Source organism: Ammospiza nelsoni, chromosome Z (assembly GCF_027579445.1).
Source record: "Ammospiza nelsoni isolate bAmmNel1 chromosome Z, bAmmNel1.pri, whole genome shotgun sequence".
In the NCBI taxonomy this organism is placed as follows: Eukaryota; Metazoa; Chordata; class Aves; order Passeriformes; family Passerellidae; genus Ammospiza; species Ammospiza nelsoni.
In genome coordinates, this window is record NC_080669.1 from 70,606,453 (window position 1) to 70,622,309 (window position 15,857).

General features: G+C 37.3%; 1 protein-coding gene across 1 annotated transcript in view; it reads right to left on the reverse strand.

Moving 5' to 3' along the window:
- PCSK5 (proprotein convertase subtilisin/kexin type 5) overlaps positions 1–15,857 on the reverse strand; it is a 226,290-nt gene that overhangs the window by 8,070 nt on the left and 202,363 nt on the right. The window contains exons 27-31 of the mRNA XM_059491816.1: positions 14,947–15,147; positions 4,410–4,493; positions 3,741–3,936; positions 1,311–1,528; positions 46–282 (exon numbers count right to left, since the gene is read on the reverse strand). Of these exons, the coding sequence (XP_059347799.1) occupies positions 46–282; positions 1,311–1,528; positions 3,741–3,936; positions 4,410–4,493; positions 14,947–15,147 (936 nt within the window). The remainder of the gene's footprint in view (positions 1–45; positions 283–1,310; positions 1,529–3,740; positions 3,937–4,409; positions 4,494–14,946; positions 15,148–15,857) is intronic.

The following is a 15,857-nucleotide window of genomic DNA, read 5'->3' on the forward strand; positions in this document are numbered from 1 at the left end:
CACTTGCATCTCAGTACTCTTCTGGGGAAAACAACAGTTGCCAACCTTGGCAGTCTTTGGTGGCTTCTTCATAGTAACTCCCCTCAGGGCACTCTTTAAAACACATGCCATTGTAGAGGAAAAATACGCTGTAAGTGCATGCTGTGCAGTCATCAGACTCTGGCCCATTGCAGTCCTTGCAGTCGGCATGGCAGGGAAAGCAGTGCTTGTCTTCAGGGTAGAAGCGTGAAGGGCATTCCTGTACACACTTCCCGTCGTGCAGGAAAAACTCATCCATACACTCTGCAGGGGACAGCAGAACATCGGTAAGCAAGTGGGCAGCAAATTCTGACCTAAGTGCAAGAGAAGGTGGGTGCTAGGAAACGTTGCATTCTGGATTGTATGTCATCACAGAAGTCATCAGAACACCTTGAGAAGGTAGGACCTCCTTTTTCAAATATTTTTCCACCAAAAGACCTATATTGGCCCAACCCTCAAATGGTATCTTCTGTGTTACAGCAAGGAACTCTGAAAAAAAAGTCACTTGCTCAGCTTTGGTGATATTAACCAAACCATTTGACACTAATATGGCCTTTTTCTGACATTTTTCTGCATTATGAACTTCCTGCAAAATCAGGAATGTATCTGAAGTTTTGTTTCATTTATTATTGAAATATGAGTTTACCTAGAGTGTATTGACCTAAAGGGTTGTCTTTGCCTAGAGCTGTGAATAAGTTGGTTTTTTATTGTGAGTATTGGGTTTAATATGGTTGTTTATGGTTTGGTTTGTTGATTGTTGGTTTTTTATTTCATCCATGTTTATGTTTCTAGAATGGCTTGCTCAATATTAACCATCCTTAATATTTTGGGGGGGGTGGGGTGAGGGGTAATTTTGGAGGGTGGGTTGCATTTAGCCACACCTGAGTAACAAAGACTTTCCTAATACCTTTCTTTCCAGGGGTTTCTTTCTCTAACAGGAGTGGTCATTTGCAAAAATGGAAAAGAGATGTGAAGTTCAACTATGCTAGGAAAGAAACATTCTGTATTTCACATTGGTGCACATATCCAAGTTTTCAACGTTGGATACATTAGATCAAAAATAAAATCAAACTAGCAGATGTCTCTGAAGAACCGCAGGACCAGGCAAAGCAATGTGAAATCTTTACAGATTGTTACTGTACATTTAGTCTCATCATGATCTATTTTAGAGATTAACAATGATATGCACATAACTTTTTTTTTCTTTGCGCATTACTGAATTCGGATTTGGTTTTCTGTCTCCCTTCAGACAGGTGGATTTTATTCTACACAACAGCAGTTCTTTGTAATACCTGTGCATATTTCATTGTGAATACATTCCTGGCACATTTCAGGGCAATGTTTGCAGATTCCTTCAGAGGCAAAATGCTTCTCTGAACAAGTAGATTTACATTCCCAGTGCTCCAGAAGCAAAGGACTTTTACAGGAAAGGCATTGGGTGGCACTTCCCATGCATGTCTTACAGGATCCACTGCATTCCTTGCAAGTCTCAGAATCATTAAAATATCCCCTATGGAATGAAAAAAAACACAAAACAAACTGTTGGTCACTCCAGGCTATGAGAATTACAACTCTAAATGAGACTCTCACAGCACATACACTTCGCTAGATTGAGCAGGTTTCTCACACAATTTTTTCTCATCTTCCACTTAACTTCCCCTGTGTCTGAAAGCAGAAAGTATACATGGTCAGTGCTATGTGAAGGCTTTCCTTTCTTCTTGTACCTGCTGTCTAAGTGATGTTGAACTATTTGGTCTTAATTTCCCCCTTATATGAGATAGAAAGATATATAACATTTAGGAAAACATGCAGTCTCTAGTCCTGTGCAACTGACCTGCAATACTGATATCAAGGAAAGAGAGAGAAGAGTAACCTTGGTGGCTCTAGAGAGGAGAAAGAGAAGAGACAACTCTGGAAATGTGAAGGGTAGGAAGAATGAGGGCAGGGATTGAAAATAAAGAAAAGCAGGATATTGACATAACACCTTGCCTTAGCGACAGCAGGCAAGAGATGGCAAAGAGGGAGTACATTTTGCTGGTATCTGTGGTGTGAGAGCAAATATGGAGAGCCGCTGCTGGGAATACTAGTCATAAATACAGAAAAAAATCTGCACCTCTGCTTCAGGTAAAGATGCATAGAGGAGATGTTGAATTCAATCTGTCTACACTCTCAGAATCAAATTGTTGAAAGGTTAAAGGATGGGTAAGTCGACATTTTGAGATGGTTGCTAATCCACAGAGCCATGGATGAAAACTAAATAAGAAGTTGGGACAGAAAGTATTCCCACAATCTGTACTTTATATTAACAAATTTGTTACTTTTGATTGAAGAATGCTTCTCCTTCTGTTCTTTGACATGGTTTTTCCAAAGAAAGTCTGGGGAGATGCATTAGAAGCAAGGTTAGAGAAAAGATAGGAGGAGCCATGCCTGTCACCTATTCTCGTATTTTTTATCTTCCAACTTTTTTCAAGGTTCTGTAACTGCTTCTTACAGTCCTGTCCTCTTTTCTTGTTCCAATGTTGAGTACCTGGTTAGCCCAGTCTTTCAAAATTCCTCTGTCAGAAATTAATTGTGCAGCAAGTAAAATCTTTTTATCCCTTTTTTATCCCTTAAAAACATGTCCCCAAATCCAAGCCAACCCCCTTAATAAATAGTCTCATTTTTTGTTCCAGTGGAGAGTAGTTGTGTCTCAAGAACTTTACCTCAGAGTCTGAAACTGGAGTTTAAACCCTGTGAATTTTGCTCATTGCTGGGAAGCTATTATTTACAGTCTTGAATTAGGGGAAAAAAAGCGGGATAATAACATCTGAAATTACTACTATATAAAGTTTTAATTTTGTTATGCTGACTCTAGGTGGGATAACTGGGAAAATAGTACTGACAAGAGACATTGATGTCAAAACACAATTAATGATTGTATGCCTCAGTTTCTAATATTAAAAATTGTTTCTGAAGTAGAGTTGGCTTCATTGCAATTATCTTGCACTCACTGTGATTTTTCATGAAGAAAACCTGTTCCACTGGCCCTCATTGACATATTCAGCAAAATTACCAGGAAGGCAGTGGCAGAGACTGCAGGAAAAGTGTAAGCTTCACAATTTTCTGAAGAAAAAGGGTTAACCAAGCAAGACTTTTTTTCTGCATAGCATTGGTTTTATGTGTATATATATAAGATGAATGCTGATTTAAAAAAAAACCATAGAAAAAAGAATACCTGAATTTCTCATGTGCCTGATCTAATATCTATTGCAGTCAAATGGGAATATTTTTAAATTTCACACGTAAAAGTGTATAAAAATAAATATGAGCTAAAGACAGAAACACACATCATTAAGCACTGTATTTACATATCAGGACTCTAATATGTTCACTGTCTGAGTGTATATCTCTGCTATGTAATACTTGGAGGAGGAAGGAACAAACTGGAGGATGTCTAGAATTTTTATTATCATTTGCCATGAAGTACCATGTTCCTATTAAAGTCCTTGAGAGCTGTTCCATCTTTCATAGGATTTAATGTCTTACCTTCACTTTTGAATTTTTTACTTTTTCTCTAACCAAAAGAAAATACTGTTTATTCAGGCAGTCTGAAAAACGACATTTACCTTAATTTCTGGTAGCATGTGTTACATAAAGTTCTTCCTTGAAAGTTTAATAATGGATCTGAACTTTAAAGAGAACACAGAGAAAAGATCAGGGATAATATAAGAGGGGTTACTTACTCAGGGCACTCCTGTAAACATCTGCCTTTGTGGAGGAAGAGCAGCTGGTTCTGTTCAGCCTGACACTTCTGACAGTGCCACTGGTCAGAGCACACCTCACAATCCTGCCCACACTCCTCACACTTTCCGCTTGCAATGTTGCCAAAATATTTTGAAGGGCACAGAGAAACACAGGTGTCACGGATAAGAAATTTTCCTGGCAGAAGAGCAACCCAGGGGGGTAAAGACATCAATTAGACATACATTTAAAAGATTTCTGCCTTGGATGGCTACAAAAAAAGCTTTCAACTTCTCAAAATTCAACTTTGATTCTTACAAGCATGAATAAAACATGCTTTCTTAAGATATTTCCCAGAATATTTTGCTCAGACCTCACTGACATCGACAGAAGGAATCATAAGGATTATCTAGGATGTCTTGCTGAAGAAATCCCTATTCAGTAATTCCTGCATGATATCTGACAAATTTTAATTGAAAGGAAAGAAAACAAATACCAACAATATTTTGACCCATATTGCTGTAGCCTGAATTCAATTGTTCATTGGCTGATTGCCTCTTAAGCTGTTAATGGACTTTGTAGTGACCACTGATAAAAACATTCTCTGGAAGCATGTTGGATATGAAATACTATAGTCATTGCAAACTTATCCAAGGAAGCTGAAATGTTACCTTTCAGACATGAAGTACACACATCAGCAGATTTCTCACAGGTCAAACACGAAGAGTCACAGGACAGCAATTTTCTATTTCCATCTGGGATGAAAGGGAAAAGAGTTCCTTTTTTTACCATCTGGTTTTCTTAATTTCTCCTCCCTTTAGAAGGGACACTTTGAAAATGCATCTTTGCGAATTTTTGGAGTTCACAAAGTTGAAGAACTTAATGATTGACTCCTCTCTTCTAAATGATAAGTTATGGGTTGTATTAAAGGAAAATATGAATGTTTTACTCATGTTCACTAAGGCATTGTTCTGGACTGCTCATCACAAATCAGAATAATAATAGTAATGTTGTTAATAGTTAACCCAATAATCTTAGTTTCAATGTAGTGCTCCAAACCCAAATATGGATATGTTATACTAATAGATTGCAAACAGAAAGATCTAGAAAGTATGTACATTTGGGGACTTGGTTTAATGATATACTTCTTGGACATTCTGAACGAAATTGTTGTAGACCACCATTACCTTGTAACTTAAAAGTTCTGAGTCAGAAGGAGGTAGAAATCATATAATCATAGAATATGTTGCTTTGGAAGGGACCATCAGTATCATCAATATCTAACTCCTGGCCCTGTGCAGGACACGTCATCAGCTGAGAGTGTTGTTCAAATGTTTCTTGAACTTTGTCAAACTTGGTGCTGTGTCCATTTCCCTGGAGAGCATGTTCCAGTACTCAATCACTCTCTGGGTAAAAAATATTTCCTTGTGTAAACCCACCCTGACTAAGCTTCATGCCTTTTTCTTGTGTCCTGTCACTGGTCACAAGACTGAAGAGTTCCATACCTGCTGCTCCACTTCTCCTTGAGAGAATATGAAAACCACAATGAAGTCTCCTCGACTTTAAGCTGAGCAAACCTAGATTACCTCGGTCTCTTCCTGTAAAGCTTTCCTTCCAGACCCTTCACCATCCTCATGGCCCACCTTTGGATGTTCTCTAACAGCTTATTGTCTTTTTCATATTGTGGTGCCCAAATCTGCGCACAGTCCTCAAACTGAGTCTGCATCAGTGTGGAGAAGAGCAGGACAATCCCCTTCTTGACCACTTGTCACTGCTGTGCTTATAGCACACACTTGGCCCTGCTGGCTGCCAGGGCTCCCTGTTCACTCACATTCAGCTTGCCATCAGTCTGAGTACCTATGTCCCTTCCCACAGCACTTCTCTTCAGCCTCTTGTTCTGTAGTCTGTATAAGAAGCTGGGGTTGCACTGTCCCATGGTGCTGAATCCAGCACTTGCCCAAATCAAAATTCATAGAGTTGGTGATTGGTTATCTCTCTAACTTATCAAGGTTTGAGAATAACACCTATTAAATAGTTCTCCCCAAACTTACTTCTGCCTGCAGTTTCCCTCCAAAAGGGGGCCCAATGAGTGTCAAGTGGAGTTCTTATGACTGTGGAAAAGCAAATTTTGATTACTCTTTGCAGAACCATCAGCTAAAAAATGACAAGGACATTGGAGCATCATACCTAACAGAAAAAACTCTGCTGTGCAATGTGACCATATACCCCGCATACAGCTCTGTATTTTGATACCAGCAAATTACAACAATGGCTAAATGTAGGTCTAATGAAAAAATAATTATGGACAAACAGACAACACACAGAAACTTCATGATTTTGCTGAAAAGAGAAAATAGAGACAAAGCCAAAAGTTACTTGCAGGTTGAGCTGTGCACCTCATTTAACATACCCAGCTCATCCTGTCAGTTAAATATGTATGATTTTTGTAGGTTAATTGATGACAGTCATGATTAACCAAATGCAACATATCACAAAATTCTTTTGTTCTGCCTGTTATGGTAAGATTGTTTAGAATACTGAAATTTTGAATGAAAACCATGGAAGCAAATGCTTCAAGTATAAAGAAAAGGGAAGAGAGCAGGAAACTTAAATAAAGCCCTTTCCCATAAGGTGAAATGATGGGCATTATACTAAGCAGATGAAAATTGTACGATAGTGTGTGTACATATGGTACACATATACAAAGTGTGTATATGTGTACCATACTGTTAGCATTCAAAAACACATAATCACATAAGTGATTATATGTGGTGCTTTTTATTAAGAGCTCTGGGAATTGGGGTAGTTTTTCCACCCAAATCTGATTCCAACTACACATCTGAGATGATCATGTTTTTGTACTCTATCGTTATATAACGTTCATGTTAATTATTAAACTTATATTGTTCTATTGTATACATAAATTTCAGCTAAACATAGCCCCCCTTTAGATTTCCAACATAGTTTCTCATTATTCTTCTTATAATTATATAATAATCATATTTAATTACTAAACAATCATCACATCTAACAATTATATCATTTATCATACTGCTTATGCAGGTGCAGTGATCTGAGAAAACACAAAGCCTAACTTCTTCAAAGACTATTTTTAACATTTCCCAGGGCTCCCCTATCAATACCACAGGGCAAGAAGAGACAATAATAGTAAAGATACGAATGAGACAAGTTAGGTCCACATTCAGCGTGACTGGGGTTGTTCTACAACAGTATGTAATAACCACATCTGACACTACCATTGGGTGAGAAGCCTCAAAAACTCATTAAAGTAAAAAAAGAGTCTTAATGTAATGATTGCAGCCAATCACAGTCTGGGTGCTTAACAGTAGGTCATTCAGCAAGGACATGGTTAGTCACTCTTTACCAGGACTACTTGTGAGTACTGCTTCTACAGGATAATGAAAGCCTGTTGTGTTGTTACTCTTCCTGGCAACTAGTGCAATATAAAATTTCTCCAGATACAGCTGCATCTTTAAAAGTAAAGTGAGAGAACATTACACCAATCAGTAACAAAGGTATGCATGACTAGAGTCACTCAAGATGCACCTAAACACAGAGAAATAGTACAAAATTAAGTTGAGAATGGGGGAAAAGGTAGGGAAGAGTCCATCATAACTGCTGGGATCAGCCAAAGGGCTGAACCGGTCTTCTCCCCCACAGTGACTCCTGTTGGGCAAGAATCCTGTTCTCTGCTGGTTTACTGGGGACTGCAGCTTGTCTGTGGATTCCTTTGAACACATTTCTTTTCAGTCAGGCACTATCACCACAGCCTTTGAACCTTAAGCTGTCACAACTTTGCACGAATAAAGAGTGTTACTCCATAAACTGTCGGTGTGTGTCCTTCATGGGCACTAGCAGTGGCTGGCAGTGGGTAACACAGTCCAAAGGAGGGAGATCTGCTGAGGGGTCTCCCTTACACTGCTGGTTTCCCTGACTGAGTCAGTGGAACCACCTTCCCACCCAGCAGGACTGCCCAGTGAAGGTTGCCCCCGGGACACTGGCAGAGTGCACAAGGGTCTCACCTTTCCTGGGACGCTGACAGACAAATCAAACACTAAGGGTCCAGTAAGTATTCCCACACTAACACTGACTCTTGCTAGCATAATTTCTACAGCTCTTTTCCCCCTGCTGAATACCTTTTTAAAAGCATTTTTATTTCTCTTATGCAAATAATCCTCAAATAGATAATTGCTTACTTTTTTGAGATTCACTGTCAAAGACTTTTTTGGAGACACCACTCCTTAGCTTCATGTTTTTCATTACTTATCAGTATTTAACAAAATATTAAGAAGTGTCATTAATGTTGACTGCAAGAACACAAGAAATACTCCAGAAAAGTTGGCTGTTTTAAGGTTTTCTATTATCCTAACTTTATTTTTACAGAGCCTCTCTCTTTTGTTGTTTTTGAGTGAGGATCAGGTGAAATTAAGCAGAGGATCAGGTGAAATTAAGTTGTTAACTACTGCTGAAGAATATTTAAAGGAGCTCATTCTTTCTAAATGTTTGAAGCCTTACAATGCAAAATAAAGATTTCTTTTTGTGAACTAGTTTTTATTTCTTTTTATTTCTCTTTCCCTTTTGCACTATGTCCTCTTTTTTGTAATAGTTACTAGTTGCCACCAGAGGGGAATGTACATAAGCAATTAGGCTTCTGCAGACAACAGAAACAACATTTAACTTCCAGTCACATATAAGAATTTTAATTTCCCAATTTAAATATTGACAGAAGAAATTTGTAAAAATTATTAAAAAAAAAAATTCTGCATAGGTAAAATGAGTCTTTCTTGTGACTGGTTTTCATTTACCAAAAAAACCTGAAATAAAGCACACATTTAGAATAATATGAACTTCTTAAATGTAAATTTCCTTCACTTTAAATGTAAGATCTTTCCAGAGAATAACCTCATACAGCTGAAGAAATGGTCGTGCAACATGTACTTTCTCAGTCTTTGGACTGATTGCAAATGGAAAGGTTGAAAATTACTGGGTTTAAGCTGTTGGGTTATATTTTCCTTACCTGAGGAAAGAAAAGACCTGAGTGTTCAACAAAATGAATGATCTTTGGAGATCTACTGAGTTGCTTTTATCCTTAAACTTCTATTACTTTTTAAAAAAAAATCAACATCCATTTTTTTTATTTTCAAAAGCAAAAGGCCTTTATTTAAACTCGGGTCAGAATCTGAGTCAAGACCATCTTTATTCTTGTGTCTTTCACAGAATGAGTAACATCTTTGGCCCAGCTAAGTCTCTGTTATTCTTTTATAGAATCTGAAAAACTGATCCTCATTATTTCTTGAGCTAAATTTTACTGCAACTTTGAAGCTGCCACAGTGCTCTTGTCCATTCATTCTATTCAAGGGATTATAAAACTGGAAGTGTGCAGAAAGACTGTGAAATATTTTTTCCTTATTCTTTTTTCTCATTTGGGATCATGCATCATGAGTGAGACAATGGTAGATTTTCTTGAAATGCCACTGTAAGATGTGACCCCAAAATAAATAAGGAAAGAAGGAGTGAAATTTTATTTCCAATTAACACAATATCCCCATATTTCCTTTTTTTTTTTCCTTCAGTAATGTTCCTTTGAGATCTCAACATTTTTTTCAATCTGCTGTCAGAGAAAAATTAAATAAGTTCTCAAAAATATTTAGGGTGAAAACCATGGGTTCATATGAAAACAAGTATGGTCCTCTTCACATGCTCACCACTTGTTCTGGAAAATGTGAAGTTTATTAAAAAAAAAAAAAAAGCTGAAACCCTCTACAAAGTCCAAGGCATGTGAGCAGAGATACGACCATATATAAAGAAGTACGGCTTGACATACAAAAGCATTTATAATCCCTCCTTAATTTCATTCAGAACCACAATGGTGTTATAAGAGTTCTTTTTAGTTTCCCATTTCCTTTGTGATGTCCACCTCTCTCTCTCTCCCTGCTCTTTTAGAAAATGGATCATTAGGCCAGGTAGTGCAATCAGGAAGCAAAAGATGTTTTATTTCCTTCCATTTAAATCCTATGTATTCTTGCTTTTCTATGAGTAAAGAGGGGATTTAAAACCTTGTATTTTAGTTGCTATCAAACTAGGTCTCTGTGTACATTTGTAATATTTGTAACTCCTAGATATTATTTTCTGAAAGGATTTGTATATTTACAATATATTTTGTTACTGGACCGTAGTACAACTACTCTAGTGAGGGATGCAGAAGAGAATGGAGTACTGTTTCTTACTGGTATGGTATTCGTTTTAGAAGGTGACCTGTCTAGCTTTTATGCTGTGTAGTAATACATGGTTTGAATGTGATCCAGTTGAAGCGTGGCTTAGCTTGTTAGATTTTATTCTTTGCATGGCACTGTTCTTGCAAAACTAATACAACCATGAATAAAAAAAACTGAAACAGTTTACATGTCCCCATGAGGTAATAGCAATTATATAAATATAGTAAAATATATTGAAAACTATAAACATATGTAATAAAATGCTCAACTTCTCCCATTGTGAAGACTTACATGAACTGTAAATTTAAAGAAATTATAGGAGTGCTGGGAAGTAAATGACACTCCCCAATAACCATTAGTTATCAATTTAGTTGTCTTGTAACAACTACATTATTTTACAAATAAATACCAGAATTTATTGGTATCAATAAAACATACAAACAAATAACCAGAACATGAAACTGTCATGCATAAGAACATATTTGATAATGGATCATTTTTGCTTGCTTCTAGCAACTTGAAATTTCACATTTGGATGGTGATTAAAAGGGCTTCTACCTCTTCCCATGGTGGTGCAATTCTGCACTTTAAATGGCAAAACATTCTCATGTTTAAAGACTGTTACCCGTTCCCTCCTACTTCTGATTTCTCTCCTGTATTCTGCATAGGCCATTGTTTTTTTTTCCCTTCCCATATTCTGAAACCTTTATATGTATATATGCAGAACTGCATTAAGGTCCTTTTACAGCCTTAATTATTGTTTTCTCACAACCAGTATATTTTTACTGATTTTATTTTGCTTTTTATTTAGTAAAGGAAAATACAACTGATTAATGGTGCTTGTGGGAGGTTGCTCTTATTATTGGGGATGGCACATAACAGTGAACTGCTGCTATTTATCTACATGTAAAGAAACACACATTCCATCATTAGAAATTGATCCCATTCCGTACCTCTTTTTTTCCCATTTTTAATTTTCATTACAATGTAGCATATTAAACCAAGGAATGACTGTTTTTAAGGGTGCAGCCCTTTAGTGACATGGCAAAACAAAGACCCCATCATAATTCGCAAAATATCTAATCCAGTTAAAAGGGGCCATGTGCTCCCTTGGTAAATTAAGTTTATACTAGTGTGTTTCCTGGCTTCCACATTGATCATCTGGTACATGAGAGAAGATATAGATATTTCATGCTGGAAACCTAGAGTTCAGTTGTTGAGTTTTTTCCCTTTCTCCTTTTCTTGTCTTGCCCTGTCTTTTTAAAAGCCTGAGTAACAGATATAATGATGTTGCATTATTTCAGACCTGAATATGACCTTTCAGGGATTCAGCAGAATATACTAGTTTGCTCAGCAGAGTATACCAGCAAAGTAAATAGAAATTTAAATAGATTTTTTAATAGTTTTGGATGCTGAAGTGTTTGCTCATAAAAAAATTGTGAGATGGTCTATAATTTATCCTTGCATAAAAAAATGGAAGTGAAACCTTGAACATGATAGAAAATATTCCACATTCACAATGATTTTAGTTCTAACCTAAATGGACTAGTCTCTCAACTTGCAAAGGCAGTCAGACCCTGACTTGTTTTCTCCATGGAGGGTTCTGATGTACTGCCCTTTAAACTATGTTAGCCTTGTAACCAGCAAAACGTTTCCCAAAAGTCACATTGTTCCCATGGTATGTCAACATACTCACTAAACCCACAGTGGAACCCACTGAATTAATGCGGTTGGGAGGGCCAAAGAGAAATTGTTTCATTGTTTGTCATGCAATTCAAGGTCTGATACCTCAACTCTTAATTAGTACATTTCTGAAGAAAAAGAGTAAATGGAAGAGTAACATCGTAAAAGCTGATGTAAACTATTAGATGAGGAAGTTTTGTTTGTCTTCCTACTTGAGTTGTCCTCCTGCAAGCCTGGAGCAGGCCATGTACTGGGGATGCATTTGGTGCTCTCCTTCCTTCACTCCCGTGGCAAGGGCAAGGTTGTTTATTTAATCCCAACCTCCTCAGACCCAGCTCAATTCCCCAAATTGGTAGGACTAGAAATCATCTGGCCTGTATTTTTAAATCAGATTCTTTAATTCAGGCCACCGAAGATCAGAGGCAGCTCTACCACGGTGCTGCAGTAAGGTAAATATGCTGAGCATGCTGAGGAAGATGCACTGTAAGAAGCTTATACTGATGAAGAGCCAGAGAAGATGCAAGTCAAAACTCAAACCTCAGCCACAACCTTGCTCATGTAGGGCTGGTGAAAATCATGGAACTATTCTAATAACCCCTACAGCTTGGACAAGCTACCTGAGTCATGCCTGCCATGCTGCATGACAGGCTACCCTTGGAAAATGAGTTTGAAAACAGATGAGGTGGAGGTCTCCTTGTATTTTGGTAAGAAAAAGTAACTGTGAATAAAATCAAAGAGTACATAAAAAACCACCATATCAAAAAAAAGGTAAAGTGAGATAAAAGATTCCCAGATACATTTGTCCACAGTAGATGGTGAAAGACTTGGAAGGATGCTTTGGTTTTGCCCTCAATTATGAAAGAAAAATTATTTTCTCCGTATATCTGTATATATTAGGTATATCTTTGAAATATACAATGGAAGAGGAGGAGGACCTACAGGTATGCTTAAAATAAATAAGCTGGAGAGGGATTATATGTTCTTCACCCAGGGATGTTTTCTGTACAGGTATGAGAGCCAGAATACTCACTCATATAAATTTCAAGGAGCAGAGATAGGTTTTATCCATTCTTGTATTAATCCTACAGAATTGTGTGGACAATGATAGTGACTGCATTCCTTAAATTTTATTGATTTTCAGGAACATTTAGATAAGAAGAAATGGATTAGAAAGAAAAGGATTGTGACAAATTGTGAAACACAGAATGGTTTTGGTTGTTTAGTTTGCTTTCTTTTTTCCCTTTTAAAATGATCCATGTATATCAAAATGTTATCAGGGTGTGAAATGCACTGCCATCTCTAACCAGGAGCAACCTTAGCAGTGTGATGCACTGCTAGAGCTAAATGTGTTTTCTCTCTGCCTTCCTGGATCCTATGTTTTTTGTTGAGGACCTTTAGCATGCAACAAGAATTTCCAGCATACACAGTACGGTTGCAAATCTGGACTCAGCTGACATCTGCCCCTTGAATGAAATCATCAAAATAAATGAGTGAGTGATATTCAAAATAAAAATCAACAATTCAAGTTGCGTTGTTTTTAAACAATGACAATTATTTTGATGAGAACTGTATGAGACTACAGTCTCTGAATGGGAAGCTTCAGAAAATGTCAATAAATGTAGTTACTAAAGGATGTAACTTCAATAAACACAGTGACAACTTCATTATGTTTTGACTCAAAGATTACTTCTATGTGGAAGCCTGGGGGAAAAGGCTCAGGACATCCCCAGCTTCACATCACTTTCCCGGTAGTTACATGGTACAGCAGTTGCCACACGGAAGGAATCCCTGCAGGGCTGTCCAAGAGGAGCTGTACAGCCACCAGCCGTGTTCCCTGGGGTCCCATCACCAGCTGCAGCAGGAATCCTGTGTCTTTGGAGCAGTCATTAATGTCCAAGCCAGAACAGCTCTGAGTGAGACATGCCTTTCAGTCTGAAATGTCCCTGAGACAGATGTATTTTTGCTACTGGAAGGGAAAGTGAATGGTGTGCAAGACAGAGAAAGAAGTTTCACAGGACAGGAATGTTCATTTATGTAGAACTGCATCAGATGTCTGCTCAAATGAAAAAAGTTGACAAGAAGTCACCATGTTCAACAGTGTGAGAAAGAGATAATCAATAGATAGATCATACTACAGATATGGTCTTTTCATGGCACTGATGTATATGTAGTCTTAAGTTGAGAAAAACCCCAAACTTGCTTCTGTGGATTAAACGCAAGAAAATGCAAGTAGGAGACAAACTTTCTATTGATATTCTTATTTTTATGTCTCTCTGATATTTTTTTGAACTGAAGAAAAGTTATTCCTATAATCTATAATACGCAATTTCTCCAACAGATAGGCAATTAATTGAAATGGTCAAAATTTTTTCTGAAAGTATTAATTACAGTATTTTAGTTTCTAATACAAGATCATATTGATCTAAGGATTGTCATTCTTGGATGTGTTTGATTCAAGTGAAAACATAGGAAATAGTCTATATATGCCCTCTTCATTTAAAACTTTTTAAATAAGAAATTTGTGACAGTACTAGGTTGCATTTGAAGATAGATAGATAGATAGGAAGGAAAATAATTTTTTAAATTATTACAGTGGTCCTCTGAACATCCCTAAATAAAGGCATTTTTGTTCCAAATACCTTTTGGATTTTTGGGAGCTTTTTTGGAACAGAGAATTGCTCCCCTCATGCTATGGATGAGACCACCAAGAAAAAAGTAATTACTTTGTCAAAGATGTGGAATGGCCAGCATGGGACCAGAAAGTCAGAATGTAGCCCTACAGCTCATATTTGGTCTCTCAGAAAGCATTGCAGATGTACACAGAGAAAGGAAAAAAGAGAGGATAGATTTTTTTTTTCACATTACACACACAAATAGTCACACACAATATTATTTTCTATTTCTTCCAACTTATATTGACTTCTCTGGAGGGAACAAATGGCCACAAAGCTGGTCTAAAACCTGATCTTCAATGCACCCAGAGTTTTTTAACTCCCCATAACTGAATCTCTTACACATCTTTTATATTTTAAATTTTTTTTCTTAATTATATTTTTAATCTTTATTCAGATAAGATAGCTAAGAAACACCTACATTGTATGGACATGTTCTACTATTTGCAGGAGAATGAATTTCAGTTTGTGGAACCAATGGGTTTGGTCAGTATACTTTTAAAATTACAAAAGTCCAGTTTCAAGCAATCTGCAAGATCTTGCTATAGTCTTTCTAAATTTTAAATTAGTAGCCTTCAGAGAAACAGAGAAGATTATGAGACCTGTTTCAAACTTACCCCTCCATAACTTCCCACCTGGCAGAGAATTTCTTGGGTTCAGGCACTGCCCATGAGACAGCTGGAAACTGTCTTTGCACGCAGTGCAGTCCTTGTAGCTGTGCCCAGCACAGGTTACACAGCTCCTGTGGCAGGGCTCACACTCTCTAGAGATGCCATCAGCAAAGAAGCCATCTCCACACTCACTCACACAGGTGCCATCTGCAACAGAAACAGAGCCTGGAAGCACAATGACTCCTGTCCATCCCTCTGTCTCCAGCAGAAACGGTTTAAGAGAAAGCAGTATGTAAGAACTTATGAAAAATTTTGCAGCTATAAAAACTCTTTTTTTTTTACCATGAAATCTAAATTCAGTTCAGTTGCATATGAGAAACTCCACAAACTTCAAACCAATCTACATTTATATATACCTCTAACTTGGCTTTAATCAATGTACTAAATATTAGTGCATACAAATCTAATGGAAGTCCATGCCTGGGTAAAAGTTTTATGGTTTACTCTTAACAATTACACTGTCTCAATAAAAAATTAAAGACTAGGTGCCTTTAAGATTTTTAGATACTGCAAATTTTAGACATATGCAAATTTATAGGATTCCAGTTTCTGCTGAATATGAAGTTAAGTTCAGGTTTAAAGCTGATCCAGATTAAGGTTTTGCACACCTCATCAAAACCTCTGGAAGTTGTAGCACTTATGGCTTTTTGAGTTTTGTCTAATTTCAGTTTAAAGAGATCATAGACCCTTGGTTTTGATCACAGAGTTTTTCACAGAGCAAGGTGCCACGACTGGGCACTTTCAACAGCCAGGGCAAGAAAATACTGTAACCTCAGGAATTCCTGTGGTTCATTTTTGGCACCACGTCTGAACCAGACCTGCCTGATTTATGGCTTCCATAAAAAGCTGGGAGATTC